We start from the raw sequence: 19,135 nt of genomic DNA, 5'->3' as shown, positions 1-19,135 counted from the left end.
CTTCAAGTTTTTGAAAGAGGTAAACAGTTGTTATCTAATTATCTAGAATTGTTATAGGTATATTATATTTCATAAAACGATGTGCCTAAAATTGATTTAATAATGTTTTTTTCTAATAACTAATGATTATCATAGTATGGAGTAGGTAAAGAAAATGGTTTTCGAGAATCAACTATATTTTTGAAATAATAACTTTACCTACTCTTTTTTGTTCGTATGTTTTTATTGAGGTCAATGATAATTCAATATTTAAAAATTCCCAGAGAAATAAAATTCATCTGGGAAACACTTAAAATTACAATTAATAATATTACGATAAATTACACGTTTTAGTGAAATACAAACTAATCAGAATAATTTTGACACGTCTTATGTACATTTATTTCGCTGATTTTGTATCGACTCCGTCGGCTATAGTTAATTATATATAATCAAATGTCTTATCGATTCCACCGGATATTGATTCTGCCGAGCCCTAAATTTATATCAATATTGAAAATTATTATAAGCTAAGTAAAAAAGTGATAGTAGTGTATTCGTTGAACAACCTAACAATATAAATCATTATTTTGAATTATAAATATTTTTAACATAAATTTTACTTACTAATTATATTCTAAATTAATCACATAATGTATTTATATCGTATTTATTACGATTTAAATTATACATTAACCTAATAAATAATATTGATTTTTAATATAAAAAATTTAGTCTAAATATAGTTGATTTTTACAATTTTTTTTTTTAAAAAGTCAAACATATCTAGTCGATACAATTTTTTTAAAACAAAATGTATCGGCAGAATCGATAAATCTTTTTAAACAGTCATATACAATACTTATTATCATAATATATAGAATGATCGGATTATATTAGATGGCTGTAAGCGTTGGTAGTATATTTATTATGTGAATTAAGGGAATACAACTAAAATGGGTTTTAAGTCGATAAAGATATTATAAATTATAATAAATTAGAAAATAATATAATATATATATACAATTTATTCGTGATGACGAGAAACTATCAGAATAGGTGTGAAATACAATATGTATACTCGTAGTATCATTACGTATTATAGACACGTCCCGAAGACGTGAACTATACTCGACGGACCGGTGCGTGATGGCAACTTTTAACAAACGCCTCGTAAAAATCACGTTTCACAGGCACCATCGACTGCTAGAGTATTTTTATGTACATAATTTGTGCCAAAGAAAAACGTTTTGGGTAAAAAACAAATTGAACAGCATAAAAAAAAGTTAACACATAGACTTTAGGTGAAACTTAAACTAGGTATATGTTTTAATTCGGACCTTCTAGTTTTGTAAAAATTATAGTTATCTCAAAGACCACGTTTGTTTATGATTCGTATAGCTTTAAGGACTGAATGATTGACGGGTTATACGTCTTCATCGCGGTCTCGTACGTATATTAATTTAAGGTGAAGTCATAATATTTTTATAGCTTACGCGAAATGCATTACTTTATGATTGCACGTTGATTCGATTTTCCTTTGATTTATTTATTATTTACCGTGCCATATTTTGCTATAGTTTATTTTTAATTTATCGTATTATATTTACTGGCGTTAAAAATAGATAGGCATCTACGGGTAGTCTAAAGTATTCGACGCAACTGATAACGCCCGATCATAGATATATATTATATTTACTAAAGCGTTGTATATTAGCGATACGCTACTCCGAAATACTTTTGACGATAAGTTATTCTTCATAGCGGACACGTTTCTTCCTGACAAAGAGTATGCGGTCTCGAGTGGAGTGTTCTGTATATACGCGATAAAATGATAAAATTGCAAAAATAATGATAGTTTACACCGCGGGATATGCGAATTTCGTAGTTATGATAATATTAATAATGACGACGACAACGATGATAACGATAACGAGGACGACGATGATAACAATAATTGTAATAATAATAATAATAATAATAGTAATAATAAAAATGGTAATGATAATAACAGTATCATTATATCGATAGTGTCGGCAGAAAAGCTATTCATTTCTTTCTCTTGACGCTTGCCTCGATCCGCACGTCGAGCGTGTTGACCGGACTGTCAGCGGCGGTCACACCGGACGAGGTCGGGTCTTCCGGTCGCCTGGCCACCGGAAAACGGGATCGCAATAGCGGCACGTCGACGGCGCACTCTTCAGGTATGGCCAGTGTGACGTACGACCGGGACAGCGATGGCGGCGGAGTCGGCGGCGGAGGAGCCAGCGCATTCTGATTGGACGCCACCGGTACGGTCAGCAACGCGGTAGCGGAGGTGCCGTTATTGTTCTTGGCCGCTGCCGCCGGGTCTCCGCGATTCGAGCGTCTGCTCTCGCTTCCGGTTGCTTGACCGCCGGCGATCGCTTCCGAGACGCACCTGGCCTGTAGCTTCACCTGGTTCGCCGACGACTGCCAGTCCGTCAACTGTTGCAAATGTTGCTTTTGCTGTTGACCAGAGGCGTCCAGTTGATCCGTCGCCGGTCGCTGCGAACCGGAACTCCGGATGCTGTCCCTACGAGTGACCTGTGAGCGATAGAAAAAAACGATTCGTTATCGGTTTGTGGGGCGGACGTGAAATGTTTAGATCGTGTTACATCGTTCCGTGGTTGCGCGCTCAGGGACGACTTCCGGTTTCTGGATTCAAAATGAGGAATCATGAAATTTGGCATGAGTGCCGGAGGAACGAGCATGTTCGACTCCTGGACGGTCTGACGTCTCCTCTGTGACGGCACGATAGTGGGTTCCGTCATCCTACCGCTCCAAGAGTTGAAAGAAAACCGCCGTCCTTGACCTGTCATTAAACACGATACAAAATGTGTGATATAACAGAATTTGATTAAAAAACTGAAAACAACTGAAAAAACCAATATATTACGTAAGTAAATAGACCCATCGCAACGCTAAACTATAGACACGGAATGCGTATTTTTATGCACCGTTGTATAACATAAGAATTTAAAATATATTTTGTTGATTTACTTTGGTATAGAGGTGAAGGTGGTAAACTTTTAAAGGTAAAGTCAGCAGGTAGTGAAAATTCTTTGCACAAAGGATTTTGAATCGAGTACTCGTGGTCTAAGGCCATCTGAACCAATTGTTCTTCTTCTTCTGCAGCCATTTCTCTCTCTAATTGATCTTCCATGTCCATCTCGTCTTCCATCTACGAAAAATGAAAAAGAAATGGAGTTTTTAATTTTAGGCACTTAAATTTGTTCTTGATCCCGTGTGAGATAATCAAGATATTAAGATATCATATTAAATTATAAATTGTAAACCCGAACTTAGTTCTGAATAATATTTTAAGCACGATACGATTCAAACTTAATTTGTTAATCGGCGTATCGTATAGACAAAATAGCTACACTACTGCGTTGAAAAATATATTTAAAAAAAATTTTACAATCGTTCAATTAACTTATGGGTTTTAATCTTCTTTGCGTAAATTGTTATGACTACGAAGAAAACATAAAAAGATTTAAATTTGGTAGAATATTGAAGTATTCAATATATATTCAACAATAAAATATATCATTTTTTTTTTTTAAGTGCTAAGTAATTGATTTGTGAGTGTTGTAAACCAAAATTATATGAGCTTAAAATATTTACAAAAAAAGACGGAACTTAATAAAAAAATTTAAAAAAATATTTTTTTCGTTTTAATATATAAATCCATTACACTTATCGTCCTAAAACATTTTAAATCCAGCGCGCAACGCCAAATAATGTGCTACATTCTGTACATTTTTAAAGTTCGGCTATAATAAAGAAAATGTTAGCAAAAAAGGAATTATAATTATACTAGAAAAGCTATTTTTCGATTGAGTGATTTCAGTTTTAGAATCACAAAATGAGTTGTCTCTTACGCGCTGTATGACATTGTGTTGATGTATAACCACTACCATACCATTAATAACAATGTTGCGTGTGTGTCAGGCTCGGGATACAAACGGAAGCACATGGTACTTCTTCTTACGGATAGAAATAAATGCACGCGTAGGCATTTTTAATTCCTACGAAATTTTTGAAATAATAATTTCTAACGCTTGGCTAAAACATTTACTTCGTGTCACTGTAATGCATTGCGCATTATTGTTATTGTAATATTTTAAAATTAGTTATGACTAAATCATTACTAAACTCAAATAATTACCTACAAAAACGGTTTGGAGATAAAAATAATTATGACTGAGCAAAATAAAAGTATACAATGTTTTTTTGCGAAAAAATAATCAAATTTAATTTATTTGGTGGTTCTGCGATACATTTTTCATATTAATATGTTTCATATAACTTTGAAGAAGGCATTTTAAAAATTTTCGTTTGTTTTATTTTAATGCTATTGTGTTATACACTTTGCGTGCATTTTTTGATGAAACGAACATTTTACACGGATACCTTAATATTTTTGCGAATCGAAAATTTTATTCCTTTGGCGTTTATATTGTTACTATCGCAATATTTGTTATTTGAACCGAATAACCGCGCAGTAACATTATTGTAATATATTTTTTTATCATTTCTAGAATATATGGAATGTACGCGGATAAACGATTTTACGGAGATTATATTTAAGGCTCGGTATCCCGCATACAAATTGAAATAGCGGTAATTCTAATTTTATTAGCTCGAGAGTTTTGTCTGAACTGCATGTTATACACAGCACACATATAGAAATTTCGAACGAAAATATTATTACATTGTGGCTTAAAATATAGTCAAAAGTTTATCACGCCGGAAAACAATATATTATATTTGTACATTTTTATGATGGTAAAAAAGTTGTAATGAATAATCGATAACAATAATATGATTTATTTATAACATAATCGATTAATTGATGGTCCGCGTATTCCTCTGAGATTAGGGTTTTGTTTTTAATGCATAAATTTTATTTAAACTAATTGTATTTATACGTATATTATGTTCTTTGTAGCTTTGTAGTCTAAAGGGATCCGAGTAAAATATAAAAATTGTTTAGACGATTTTGTCATCATTGTACCGCGGACAGTAATTTTGACCGGCATCGTTATTTTTCATTTAAACTTCTTTTACCGTTTGTGCGGTACTTTTGAGTATAATAATTATGGGCGAAGATAAGTTGACCCGGCATTCGGAACGAAAAACACAAATGATAACAAAAATAATTTATAATAACGGTTGTCATATTTATTAAGAAACAAACGATATTAATTTAGAACAGGGAGCTATGATAAATACGATGGTTAAATAATTTGAATAATCGAGTGTTGGTGTAAAATCATTTTAACGACAAAAGTTAATGAATATATATTATAACATAACAAAAATATATTGGGTGTTCTATTTATATAATTTGATTAGGTCCTCTAGTTGATCATAATTTTTAATATATTTTCATATTCTTCGAATTATATAAAAATATTTGTTCTTTTTTAAACCAAAAAATTGACTTAGACAACGAGTCTAAGCACTATAACCAGTTAAAATGAATTGTCATAATTTATGTTATATATTACGCCAGTTATTTTGTTCAGTAATATACGTTATAGATACATATTACATATATATTATAGATTGATATTAATATATTGTAACTGTAAATCGTACTTTACACATAGTACTGTATAATTTATAATACACAGTAAATAGACATTGAAGTATGATGCTACTGTAAGTGAAACACAAGGTTGACAAATAAGCATATCAACGATTAGTATAGTGAAAAGAGAAAAAATAGTTATACAACTATAGATATGGTTAAAAATTGGCTGTATTTGATCAATAAATATTTTAAAATAAAACTTAAATGTATACACTATATACTTTAGGTAAAAATAATATAAATATGAAGTATGTGATTATGTTTATTAAATTTTATTCATTTGAAAATATTTTCATAAAACTTAATGTTTACTTATTTTTAGACACTTATTTTGGAAATTCTTTTTCGATTTTTCACATGCTATATTAAATATATGACATAATTTAATAATAACTAAATTCGTTTATTTTTAAATATTTTTATTTTTATTTTTTTTAGTTAAATAAATCATACAATTTAATAATTATTATTACTTTTACCTATTATATACCCATTGCACTCATTAGAAAGAAAATATTTAATTTTAAATTATTACGTTATTATAATTAAATTTAAGTACAATTTCCATTCTACTTTTATAGACTTAGGCACTAAAAGTTGCGATAGCACGCAATTTTGAGTATAATAGCTTACAGAATATAAATAATAACTGTGTTAAGTAAAATATATATAATATGTATTCATATTATGTAATACTTGAGCATTATACGATTAGGCTAGACCGTTTACATATAGACAATGTGCATCTTGAGCCCTAATTATTTATTTTGACACGACAAAATTTTACCAGTCAGGTAGTCGTGTCTAGAGCAGTCTGTTGGGCAAAGAGACGGAGAACGAGTAAGGATATAGGACGGTCCAGGATAGATTCTTAAGACTCGCTAGGAAAAGATCTATAGGACGTGGTTTAGAAATCAAAAATATACCTTTTTGGGCAACGAATAACAAAGATGATTTGTATACTTATAATACCGCGTTTTAAGGCATGCATGACCGTACTTGTTTGTGAGATTCTTCGAGATGTTTCATGAGAACAGCGACCACTACGTTGACCAACACGAACTGCGCCATTAGCACAAATATGACGAAGAACATGGGCGCTATGCCGTCGGCTACGCAACAGTTTTTCACGCAATCTGCCGCGTTGTCACAGTCTTCGCGGAGTGCGTCCTTCATGATGCCATTCCAGTTGTCCCCAGTGGCTACCCGAAACAGCGTCAGGAACGCCATGCCGAAGTTTCCAAAGTGAGCGTGTTCTCCCAGGCCTTGGCACGTATGCTCGTCGCTGCACTCTGTGCATAACACGTTATTGACATGTATTGGTGATAACGTTTTAACGCACAAAAATTGAAGAGTAATAAAAACAATGATAATGTTAATAATGTGTTTACGATAAAAACTCGGAACCTAATGCACTAAAATATTTTTGAAATATGCAATCAAATAAGAGCCATCGATTACATAAATTAAAAAAAGTAGTTAATCATGATTTCGAATCGTTCTACAATCAGTTGGGTGGATGTAATTTTTTTTATGAAATAAATAGTTTTTAAAATAAAGTTTTAAATGTTGAATGTTTTAAAATTATATTTGTTCATTTTGATTTTTTTTTTTTTTTGAATTATCTAAAATAATACTATTTTTTTTTTTTTTTAAATAAGAAATTGAAATCAATTAACTATTACAATAAAACCAATTTGAAAAATAACCAAAATAAATAAATTAAAAATATTTATTCTTAAAATCTAGACATTATGGTTTAGTAAGGCGTGTGAATTTTTATAGTTTTGTATTTATATCAGTTTTCATATCAAGTTTTTATTTTTTGAACAAATGTGTAAACGCATAAGGTCTCAAACAAGTCAACCTTTTTTTTATGCCCTCTTCTCATTCAGTAATCTTTATTATTGACATAGACCACAATCTTACTTGTTAATTTTTTGTTTTTGAAAAACTTAGACATTTATACGCTATTTTGACAATGAAATAATTATTTAATGCGCTTACCAAGTCTTCCAAATAACTCCACGCCCAATGCGGCGAATATGAAGAACAATAGAAAAAACAAGAGTCCTAAATTTCCCACTTGAGGTAATGCTTGCATCACAGTATCCAAAAGAGCTCTTATTCCTTTAGCCATTTTCAGTAACTTTAAAACTGAAAAAAAAGCCATAACAATTATTATTGTCCTATACTTAAATAATATAATAGTAATAATAGTATGAATGATTAAATTATTATTTTTAATTTTTTAATTTAGGTTATAGGTATTTTTAGAAAAAATTAAATATGTCAGGTTTTTTTTTATCAACTCAAAATAACCTGAACGGTGTAATGTTACTTGGTATTTTGGTTCACTAAAAAGCTCAGTTATTATTATTTTAAATAATATATACTAATGTTTTTAGATTTAAATACAAGCCGTTCAAATAAACTACACTGAATTAAATAAATGACTTAACTTATGCATAACGTAAATTCAAAAGATTTATACTGTCAAAAATCGGGGAGAAATTTGTAAATAATCATATTTTCTGAACAAATAAGTATATTCGTTTAAAGTTCATCGTTGTTTGTAATAATACAGGTGTATAGTGCTCATACGATACGCGTATGCGAATATTGCTGGAACCATTTCTGTGATTTACGAATGTTTACTGTTTAAGTAGGAAAATCCAATTTTCATATAATTCCCGAACTCGTTGTACGTAATATTTTTTAATAAGCACTTAAGTTACAATAAAATGCGCTAACGATATTTATTTTCATAGCGAAAACACACGTTCATATTATTGGCGTATTATTTATACTAAGACATTTATTTCCCTATATAGTGAATACACATTTGCACAGCACCTAAAATACGATATTACGGTCATATGTACAGTCAAGCGTAGTGTTATTGCACTAATTGGCTATATTAAGGTACGTAAATATAGTCGACGTACAACCGAAGATTATTGGCTTATATATTATTAAGTAGATGTGTATTCGATACGCAAGGAACCCGCAGGGCTAGGTTAGAGTAAATCCAAAAGTGAAAATTTAATTAAACGAAATAGCCTCCGAATAGCTATGTACTGTAATATACAATATACATAGATGGTGATTCTTTTATCATTAAACAATATAAAAATATAATTGTCTAAATAAATTATTTTTGATTTATTTGATTTTCAAAAAAAATAATTATACTTTTTATAGTTTTTTTTTCTTTTCTTATATGAGTGAAAAATCTGTCCGCTTATCTAAAATTAAAATGTTTATAGCATAAACGTACATTGGCTGCTGTTAATTAATGTTAAAATACAGGTTTGCTTTGTATATCTACTACATAGGTACTTACATTATATTATACATATTGTATATTGTATATATTATTATGTTTATTGTTTGAATATCTTGATTTTTTATTTACATTTTAAATTTAATTATACGCACCTCTAGCGATCCTCATCACTCTCATCACTCGGATGATGGTCGGATTGATCGGTATGATTTTGGATTCTAATTCTTCCAACGTGATACCCACTATGGACAATATGACGATGCCGATGTCCAATATATTCCATCTACAATAATCAATAATAATTATAATATAATGTCATGACGTTGTATCAATACAAAATTATGATGTAAAAGCGTGTGGGGTGAGATTAAAATCAAAGTTCTTCCTCCACTCTTTATCCACCTTTTGTGAGGCTATACAATATCTACGTATACGTACTTGTCTTTCACATAGAGCTGAAGTCCCAGTGCCAGCATTTTCATCACGCACTCTAGTATGAACACGGCGGTGAAAAAATAATTGAATATTTTCAATGCGTAAGTCAACGCCTGTAAAAAAAAAAAAATGGGTTGAATACTCGTGGTTTTTTTCAAGTACCTACATATTTACAAATATATAATTTGAACGTAGAACAAAAAGAATACAAAAAAAAAAAAAAAAAATAAAAAAAATACGGGTCAATATCATTTAAGTACACGTGAAATGTATAATAAAACGTATATAGTGAGAAAAAAATCTCTTTGGAAAGACTTTTCCAAATAGTATCCATAGTTATTTCTATAAAAATTTACTTTAGGCATCATGTAAAATTCTAGTGCCATCGTGACCACGTTAAGACCAATAACAGCAGCGATGGCCAAATCGAAATACTTAGACGTGACTACGCTGTGCACCAATAGTCTGGCGCTGCTGTAATCTCTATAGTACGGTGGTTCGTGCATTTCTGTAAAAAAAACAGCGTATATTTTTAGTTTATTGTTTTGATTGTTTATTTTTTATTGGTCGTTGTATTTTTCAGAAACTTACTTCTCCGCTTTTTTTCCATTTGTTTTGCCCGTTTGGCCAGTCGCCGGACTCGCTCTTCTTTTTCCTGTTCTTCCCGGCATCTGTGAAAGTTTTCCACCACCACGCCAACGAACATGTTAAGCACGAAAAACCCGACGAGCAGTATGAACGATATAAAATACAAAAGTCGCCATTCCGAATAGTTTTCGATCGGCTGAGTGAAAAAAAATAAAATGGAAAAAAGGGCAAATAAACATCAAAAGTAATAATGAATACACAATGCAGTTAATGTTGCGCGTCAATCAATACACATTTTGATGAAAAATACCATTAAAAGATAGTTTATTTCACGTACTTGTTGATCAACTCCCACGGCGTCCAGACCCGTGTACATGATATTCACCCAACCGTCTCTGGATGACAGCACGAATAAAGACATTAAAGCCTTGCCCAGATCGTCGAAATTATATTTTTGATTGACCCATGTGTTTTTTTTGTCAGCTAGGCATTCCTTTTTGTCACGCACGTGTTTAATGTTAGGGCCCTCACAGTGAAAAAATGTCCCTTTGAAAAGCTAATCAGAACATAAAACGATTAGTTTGTTTTTTTAAACTGACGAATTTTATTTTTATACCGAAAACGACCTTTTCGTTTAATAGATAATAATATAATAGGATTGAGTATACAGCGTGTTTCAGTTAAATAGTAATACAGAATATTTCAATCAGGTGGCTTTAGATTGAAATAGCAATTTTTGATGAAGATAATAGATAATAAATTAATACATTTTGGTCTAAGTTTCAAAATCATTTCTCTTTTGGTATACATATTTGCAATAGAACCTATATTATTTTTAATGGTAACACATACTATTGTTATGAAATTCAGATGGCACTATTTTTTAAACAACTTTCATAAGTTCACTTCTTTTTTTTTTTATCTCGACAATTCACTGATTTATAGAAATTTAAAGTTCAAATAAATATTTGTCTCCCTTTATTTAAAAAAAAATTAAATAACATTTTAAAGTAAGGTGTTGTTTGATAGATATTATTTAATTTTATGTGCTTTTATTACCGGATGCTTTTATTTTGCTATTTTTCATTATATTTAGTCATATTTTTTTGACATAAATAAGTTAAATTTCCCCACATTTTAAAAACATTCAAGAGGAAACTTTAAATTGCAGCAAGTCAGCCAATTGATGAGATCAAAAAAGTGTATTCATCAACGTTGCTTGAAAAAATATGTATATTTAAAGTTGCTAATATTAATAAATGTTTCCTCTGAAGAAAAAATAAATTTTATTGCAAATGTGTGCACCAAAAAAGTGTTCAATATTAAAAAAAAAAAAAATAATTTTTAATATCTTCTGTCTTTTTCAATAATCAATATTTTAATTTATTTAGTCATTCGGCTGAAGTATTTTGTGCTACTAATATTTATCTGAAAAACTGCATATCAGGTACTAGATGTGTGTATTATATTATAGCTGACTTCAGTAACACAATTTGATCACTTAATATCAAGAGTATGCGTCGATAAGCAAAAATATAAAAATCAGCAATATGCCAATTATTTTAATTAATTATAAAATTCATTATGTACCGTGCACTTGATTAAATCATACATTTTGTTAATGAATTGTTCATTCCATTGAAGCATCACATGACCATAAAATAATTTGAAGTTATACGTCATATATTTATAATCTATATAGAATAGTTTTACTGTATAACATATATTTTTATCGTGTTATTAGAAAAAAAAGTATAACGTATAGTGGTAAAAATGTAATCACTCGGGTTATAATTTATAATTTATTATTTTACATTTCGGGCTACAGTGATTTATAAATAAACAATTATTCACATTTTATTTTTAAGACAGCAAATTTTAATTTGAAAATGAGTTTTAAGTAAGAAATAAGTGAAAAATAAATTATTTAAGTTTATTTAAGATTCTCAGCGGAGTGATGAATGTATTGGTTTTACAATGATGTGTATACTTAGTCAGTATTTTGGTGGGAGCAGAGGGAAGTTTATTATTTATAACTGTTAATCGAATAGGAGTTTTAAATTTATAGTTTTAATAATGTTGATACGAAGTATTCATTGGAAGCAGTATTTTAATTTAAGTAATTCAATGTAAAGGACGATGGCGTTATATTTTTGAGTGAAACGAGCGAATGCAATAATACAACGAACAGTTTCTCGATAAAGATATAAATTATTGTTATAATAACATTACATACAAAAATAATCGATGAACATTTAAAACAATACTACTTTAAATTCTTGTCTTCCGAGCTTTTATCGATTTATTGTATATAGGACTATTATTTGAGTTGGTTAAGTCTCAAAAGAATGTTAGTGACTGCACTGTAAAAATTAAATCAAACAGTAAACTTTATTGATAATATAATTTCAGTTGATGTTTCTCTGACTATTTTTGATCTTGCTATCTATTTTACTTAATTATCAATTAATGCATTTTATATAGTTAACATACATTATGGCATATGAATTTCCGCTATTTCATAACAACACTCCATTAGCTTTTGACTCATGTCTAAGCTGCGATGTATGCAGAACTATTAATACATAACTAAACGCAAACTAAAATGTTATATTGTATTATAGAGTATAATGTTAGGATACTTAATATCAAATTTGATTTAATGGGTACAAACTAAATGCTAATTGAAACGGTTACGAAATTACATCAGAGTATAACATGCCGTCAAGTTATGTATTTTACGCAGACAAGTTTACTGATTTAGTATGATTTGATGTTTACTAGAGGATATATTTCCGAATTAGTATTAGTTCTAAATATACATTATATTACTTATGTATGATTTAAGCCAAATTATAAAATAAACATTTTTTCATACATCAAATTTTTTAATTTTTTTTTTTTTTTAGTATCTACGAAAATCGTACGAAATCTCATAAATTGAAATTCACACGACTTGTTGTATTTAAATTATTTAACTTAGTGTACTTAAGAAAATAATTAATAAATTCATGAAAATAGGTTCGAAAGCAATGGAATCTATGATGATTTTAAAATAATAGTAATTATTAATACATCAACGTTATATAATTTGTAAAAATTATCTGAGTATAATAATACATACGGGATCCAATATCACACCTATTTTTTTTTTTAATTTTGTAAAATCATTAAGAACTGTTATTATTCTTATTACACTATACTTAACTATTCATAAAAAAATTTAATAATTTAGAAACTAATCGTTTGAATCTTGACTTAGATAAATAAAATTTTCAAAAAAATCATCTGCAGTTTAACAGTAAAAGTGGGTGGTTGTTATTTGAAAAAAAAGTTTGTATCACCATAGAATATTCCTTGAATATCATAATATCAAATTTAAGTATGTAAATTTTCAAGCATACTAAAAAAAATAGAATTTGAATACTGAGTCTAACTTATCTATACTCTGGTCTTATTCTGTGAAAATATTCTTTTACATATAATAATATACAATACTATGAAACAGTTTATCAATAATAAACCCATTTAGATCAAGATTTGGATCAGAAAATGTATAAATTGTTTATTTTTTATTAAAAAAAAAATAATAATAAATAATATGGTATCTACCTAATTAAAATAAATCAATTTTAATTTTTGAAAAAAATATGAATTTATTAGGTAGTTAATGTTAAAATTAAAATATAAAAATAAACAATTTTCTCTAAATCTATAAAATATTTAATTAAATTAAATCATCTTACAAAATCGAATTAAATTAGATTAACTCTAAAAGATCTAATTTTCTTTTAACTTTTAATGGTGCAAAAGATAAACTGTTTCCTTTATAACCAGTGTTAATTAATAATGGTTTAAAATTTGTGTATTAAAGTTTATTTAAATTTAAATTACAATTATTTTAATAAGTATATATTAATTTTAACATTTTTTTAATCAATAATTAGAAAATAAAATTAATTTCAACGTATTTTCGTAGAACGTTCATTGCCAGACAATAATAAATTCAAAAGTTTATACGTATTACAAGTTTGATTAAATACATCTCTGTAATAATGTACTCACTTGAACTCCTAAAATACCGAAAATTATGAAAAATGTACAACAAATCAGTACAATGTTGCCTATTGGCCTCAACGATGACAGCAACGTTTGTACAACTAATTTTAGGCCTGGAGCTCTGTTGATCACTCTCAACGGCCTCAGCGATCTCAACAGTCTAAACACCTGCGAACATTTAACAAGATTTTATTACGCGACAGTGCAATAATAAAAAAAAAAAATCTAATTTTGTAGTATTGCGTAACATTATTATATAACACGGAAAATAACTGGAATACGCAATTCGCGTTTTTTTTTTGATTTGTAGGTAGGTGTTTGAGAAACTGTTCAATAAATGTTCTATAATATCGCATTAACGACAATGGTCACGTAAATTTTTCATTTTATGCGACAAGCACACATACACACATACACTACGAGTTGTGAAATAAACAACATATAGGTAATGTAAATATTAATCACGTCTATCAATATCTTAATAAAAAACTGTGTACTCACCCTCAGTATTCCAAATATTTTTGGGCTGCTTTCGGAGATCAATGACATGAGCAAATCTATAATGGATACTACTACGAGTAATCCGTCCATGATGTTCCAACCAGACTTGAAATATGGTTCACTGCCATAGAACATGCTTGCAGCTACGACCTGTGTGGCGCGGCGACAAATCAAATGCACGGGGAGCAACAAAAAACAAACAAATAACAACGTAATCGGATTAGGTCCGCGATGGCGGTAGTTATAAATAAATTATTATCCGAAAAGAGGCCAATTTTACTTTGACAAACATCTCGAGCGCAAACACCACGGTGAAAACGTAATTGGCCGTACCCAAAAACGTCCTCTCGTTGCTGTCTGGCGGTATGTTCGGTCTCTCCATGGCCAATGTAATGCAGTTCAATGCTATAAAAGTAAGCACTGCGTTGTCGAACCATTTTTGCTTGATGAATTTTCTACATGATTGTCTGAAACTTGATTATATACACAGTCCGTCAGTATAAGCGAGTATATGCAAGATAATTCTTTTTTTTATTGCAACTCTCAGAAAATACATGAGATATATGTAACATTTTTAATTTTGAAAATGACGAAGAATAAATAATAATTTAAAACAAGTTTTGTACTAGAAATACCAATATATTCATATATATATATATATACTAAGGACGATACTGTAATAATATTGATTATTAAGTTTTGGGGTGATTATTCTTTTTTTTTTTTTAGTGGAAGTGTAGAGTTGAGTACTGTATAGAATATATCTAGACACTTAATTATTGTTGTTGATTTGTATTCAATCTTAAGTAAAATTAAATTAACTAAGGTTTTATGGCACATAATCATTAACTAGGGAAAAATAAAATCAGTGAGACAATCAGCAAAAAAAAAAATAAAAAAATAAATTGAAATTCTATTACGTGTAATAAGTTTATCGTTTTTATTAATATCTAACAAATTTTATTTTTTATAACTTAATAATGTCAGGTATTCTTTTAACTCGATAAAATATTAACTTCTTATCATTTCTTTTGTATTGATCTGAAATGATGAAATTTAAATTTCAAACACAGATTAAGTTAGCTACGTTTGCATATAGTTTGCGTATATATAACAGTGTACGGCTATCAAAAAATAACTTATTTATTTATATCAAGAAAGCACAAATGAAAAAAAAAAAATTAAAATAACATTTATACTTAATTTTATATTTTTAATTATGAGACACTTGTTAAACTTGACGAGTAGGTTAACTAGATTAGATCTAGTTAATTTGAATCAATACTTATAACAACAAAAAAATAATATTTTTAAACATAGTGAAACCTACCATGGTAAGTCACTAAATTGCACCAAAAACAAGTTAACCAATAATTTATTTGTCTAACATTTTTTTTTATAGTTCTATTATTATTATTGTATATTAAAACGAAAGTTATATTACAAAACATATAATACATATTTACTGAAAAGTCACAATCATCTAATTAATATTTTAAAATTGACTATTTTATTTTTATTTCAACCATAGTTATTACGTCATATACCTACTTTCAATGGGCTTTACAATACCTTTAATTACAGATGGGTAGAAAAAAATTTCTTGTTTTTTGATATATTTTATAATATATCAAATTTATTATTTAAAATTATTGTAAAAGAATGCAGTACATACCATACGTATGGTATATTATGGTATAAATGTAGCTTTTTATTATTGTGGTTACATACACGAGAATGTATCGTATTGGACTCGGTCAAAGGGCTACGGGTAATTATGCAAATCTCCCTGTGATCAGGTAATACTACATATTGGATTAATATGCGCAAAACAAAATAATATTTGTACTTCGCAGGATGTAGTGATATTTATTTGTAAATTCGAGAATTTCGTACATTCATCCCTGCCGTCATATTCACTAAACACACGTATAAAACACCTTTATAATTATTTCAATACACTGTTTGTTTTTAAATCCTTTCCCGCGGGGGTCGGAAAGATTAACTTATGAATATTGTATGGAATTTTCTATTCGTGAGTCGTCGTGTGGCATGCCGGTCCGCCGGTGCGCAGTTATTTTTTAACAGACATCGGTGGTCAATAATATGCTGCAGGATGTTTATATATTATTATTATATACGGGAGTACTGTATAAAACTCATTTCCTCCGTCGGTCTGGTGTGTTTGCTGCGCGAAAGAGGATGTAGCCAACAGTATACGGTGTGTAAATATTATTAAAACATATTATATACCTACTAAGTCTAACGCACTAATATCGCGGATGATGGGTAATCGTTGGATAAAAGAGTAGTAATAAGCTGCTAAAAATAGATAATTACTGCCGTAGTTCCAAGGGCGACTTAACTCTATCCGTTTTCACGTATGAAAACATACAAAAAAATAACTGACCAAAATTTGTCGGTGTGCCTCTTTGCAAGAGACGCGTATATTTTAATATAGAATAGATAATGCTGCTGTAGAAATAGCAAAAAATGTACCATATATGCTGTCCACTTTCAAAATCCCATACACGACGATTATTCGAAATAATACAATATTCCATTCCACAACACGTTCGAAATTGCAAAAGTGCATAGCATAATACGACTGTTCATGATTACATGTCGTGTCGGGCTTATAAGGCCCGTGTACGTGTGTGAGCATAATAATTATATTACGCGAATATTATTTTAATATTGTTATTATTATTACATGCATTAACGTTATGTGACATAGTCGTACGAAACTAAAATAGAAGAGAGTTTAAAGAGAGGAAGTCGGGCGTATAATGTATACATAATGTCTAGGGACAGTAAATTTAAATATTGGGAATAAGATATGATTACGAATTGTAATAGTTTATTACTATAAAGTATAATTTATAACCTAGTCGAACAATAAAATAATTTAACAATATTATTTATTGATCATAATATAAATAGTAAAATATATAATGAGTAATAGCCGATTGTTACATAGCAAATAACAATATGTATTGCATTTGACAATAAAGCCCACTAGTGATTTCCTGTTTTCCCGATTATTTAATGATAAAATAGGGAGACACGATGAGACCGGACGTTGATACCAGGGAATATGAAAGCAACGCCTCCTCCAATAGAAAAAATAAAAAATATATAAAAGTATGGGCGTATATATAAATATTTTTTTTTATATAGTAATAAAAGCTCACTACACTATAATATTAGGTTATCATAATATTATAGTACCTATTATTATATTATTTAAGTTAAACTATAACGATAATAATAATTAGGTACATAATAGATAAGTTGTTTAATAGATTTTTTTTATTTATACTAAGTTGTGTTATATTTTATTAATATTTTGATTTTCAATCATAATAAATAAAATAATATTATTTAATAATTGTTAACTTTTAATATAATTCGTATTATTATATTTACCTATATCGATATAATCAAAAATGCCCTCCCCCTCTATTCTTATAATTTACAAATTTGTTCAAATATTTCTTTAGGGTTTAAATATATATAAATAAAATTACACGGATTCTACAGAATTTAATAACGTATGTTCATAATTTATTAAATCTCTTCCCCCATTAATAAACACTCTACATCGGAGCCAACATTGAAAACCTCGTCAATCATTTACGCAGCGATACTATTGTCATGCTAATCTATAACGGTTGCGTGTTATCTTAATCACTCCATCCTGCAACCACCCATTATATAGATTTAGAGTTTCCACATTTTCTACAGACGCACTATAGTATATAATAATATAGAAAATATATTTAATGTATAATACGTGAGACATACGAGTGTGTCATTGAACAACAGTGGTGATTCTGTAATGTATTGTCATATTATTAAATTGTATTTGTTTGAATATAAACGGCAGGGTGGCACGTGTGACGTGTGTACAACGCGTGCTGTTTCCGGCTTACCTGTGTTCCGGCGGAAATATGTACAGCGAATATTCGGCTCGGTCCTTGAGCCAACCCTTTTCCTCGAAGAAATAGAACACCTTACGGACGTTTACTTTTGCCGCGCTAGACTCAGCGTCACAGTCGCAACACGGTTCAGACGCCTTGTCGTCCGCCGGCCCTGCACACCCTTCCGTGTCACACGGCTGACAGCAATTGTACTGACAACCGGCCAGAACGTAATTGACTGTGCTCTGTAAAAGATGGTAAAAAAAAAGAAGAAAATTATTTACCAGACGTGAAAAACGTCGGCGTGATGATATAAATATTACCTAAAAATCCATTGGTCGTAAAAGGAGGGTAAGGGATTTCAACATTTAAAAACACTTATCGATAAAATATTATTTTTACTTCGCTCGAAAACGCAATATCGTTACGATCACATAACGGTTATTGATATTACAAAAGTACTTGTACTTTTGTTTTTGTTTTAAACATAATACATCAAAATAATATAGCTTTATACGCATCGTAGTAATCAACAGTAGTGGTTTTTCGGATTTTATTTTTAATCACTATACGAGTATTTACCATTATTAGTTACTAAGAAAATATTCAAAGCACTTTTTCTTTGAACAATATTCGTTAAATAAAATATATCTTTCATAGTATTTCAGGGTGGAGGGAGGTGGGCTTTTATTGAGCTAAGCTCTCTTTAGTTGCTATCGATGGTTTACACTGCGGTGA

The 19,135-nt window shown here is 29.5% G+C and overlaps 1 protein-coding gene across 1 annotated transcript in view; it reads right to left on the bottom strand.

Annotated features, from left to right (window-relative positions):
* Positions 1–896: 896 nt before the first annotated feature.
* Positions 897–19,135, bottom strand: part of LOC112603395 (voltage-dependent T-type calcium channel subunit alpha-1G) — a 237,092-nt gene continuing 218,853 nt past the window's right edge. The window contains exons 24-37 of the mRNA XM_025351931.1: positions 18,410–18,642; positions 14,755–14,947; positions 14,475–14,624; positions 13,980–14,141; positions 10,252–10,470; positions 9,918–10,110; positions 9,683–9,834; positions 9,330–9,439; positions 9,044–9,174; positions 7,610–7,759; positions 6,602–6,894; positions 3,001–3,181; positions 2,616–2,812; positions 897–2,544 (exon numbers count right to left, since the gene is read on the bottom strand). Coding sequence (XP_025207716.1) covers positions 2,029–2,544; positions 2,616–2,812; positions 3,001–3,181; positions 6,602–6,894; positions 7,610–7,759; positions 9,044–9,174; positions 9,330–9,439; positions 9,683–9,834; positions 9,918–10,110; positions 10,252–10,470; positions 13,980–14,141; positions 14,475–14,624; positions 14,755–14,947; positions 18,410–18,642 — 2,880 coding nt within the window. The 3' untranslated portion in view covers positions 897–2,028. The remainder of the gene's footprint in view (positions 2,545–2,615; positions 2,813–3,000; positions 3,182–6,601; positions 6,895–7,609; positions 7,760–9,043; positions 9,175–9,329; positions 9,440–9,682; positions 9,835–9,917; positions 10,111–10,251; positions 10,471–13,979; positions 14,142–14,474; positions 14,625–14,754; positions 14,948–18,409; positions 18,643–19,135) is intronic.

The sequence above is a fragment of the Melanaphis sacchari genome, unplaced genomic scaffold, assembly GCF_002803265.2.
Source record: "Melanaphis sacchari strain LSU unplaced genomic scaffold, SCAv2.0 Contig107_pilon_pilon, whole genome shotgun sequence".
Taxonomy (NCBI): domain Eukaryota; kingdom Metazoa; phylum Arthropoda; class Insecta; order Hemiptera; family Aphididae; genus Melanaphis; species Melanaphis sacchari.
The sequence above is the reverse complement of the archived record's forward strand: the minus strand, read 5'-3'. Positions and strand labels throughout refer to the sequence as shown.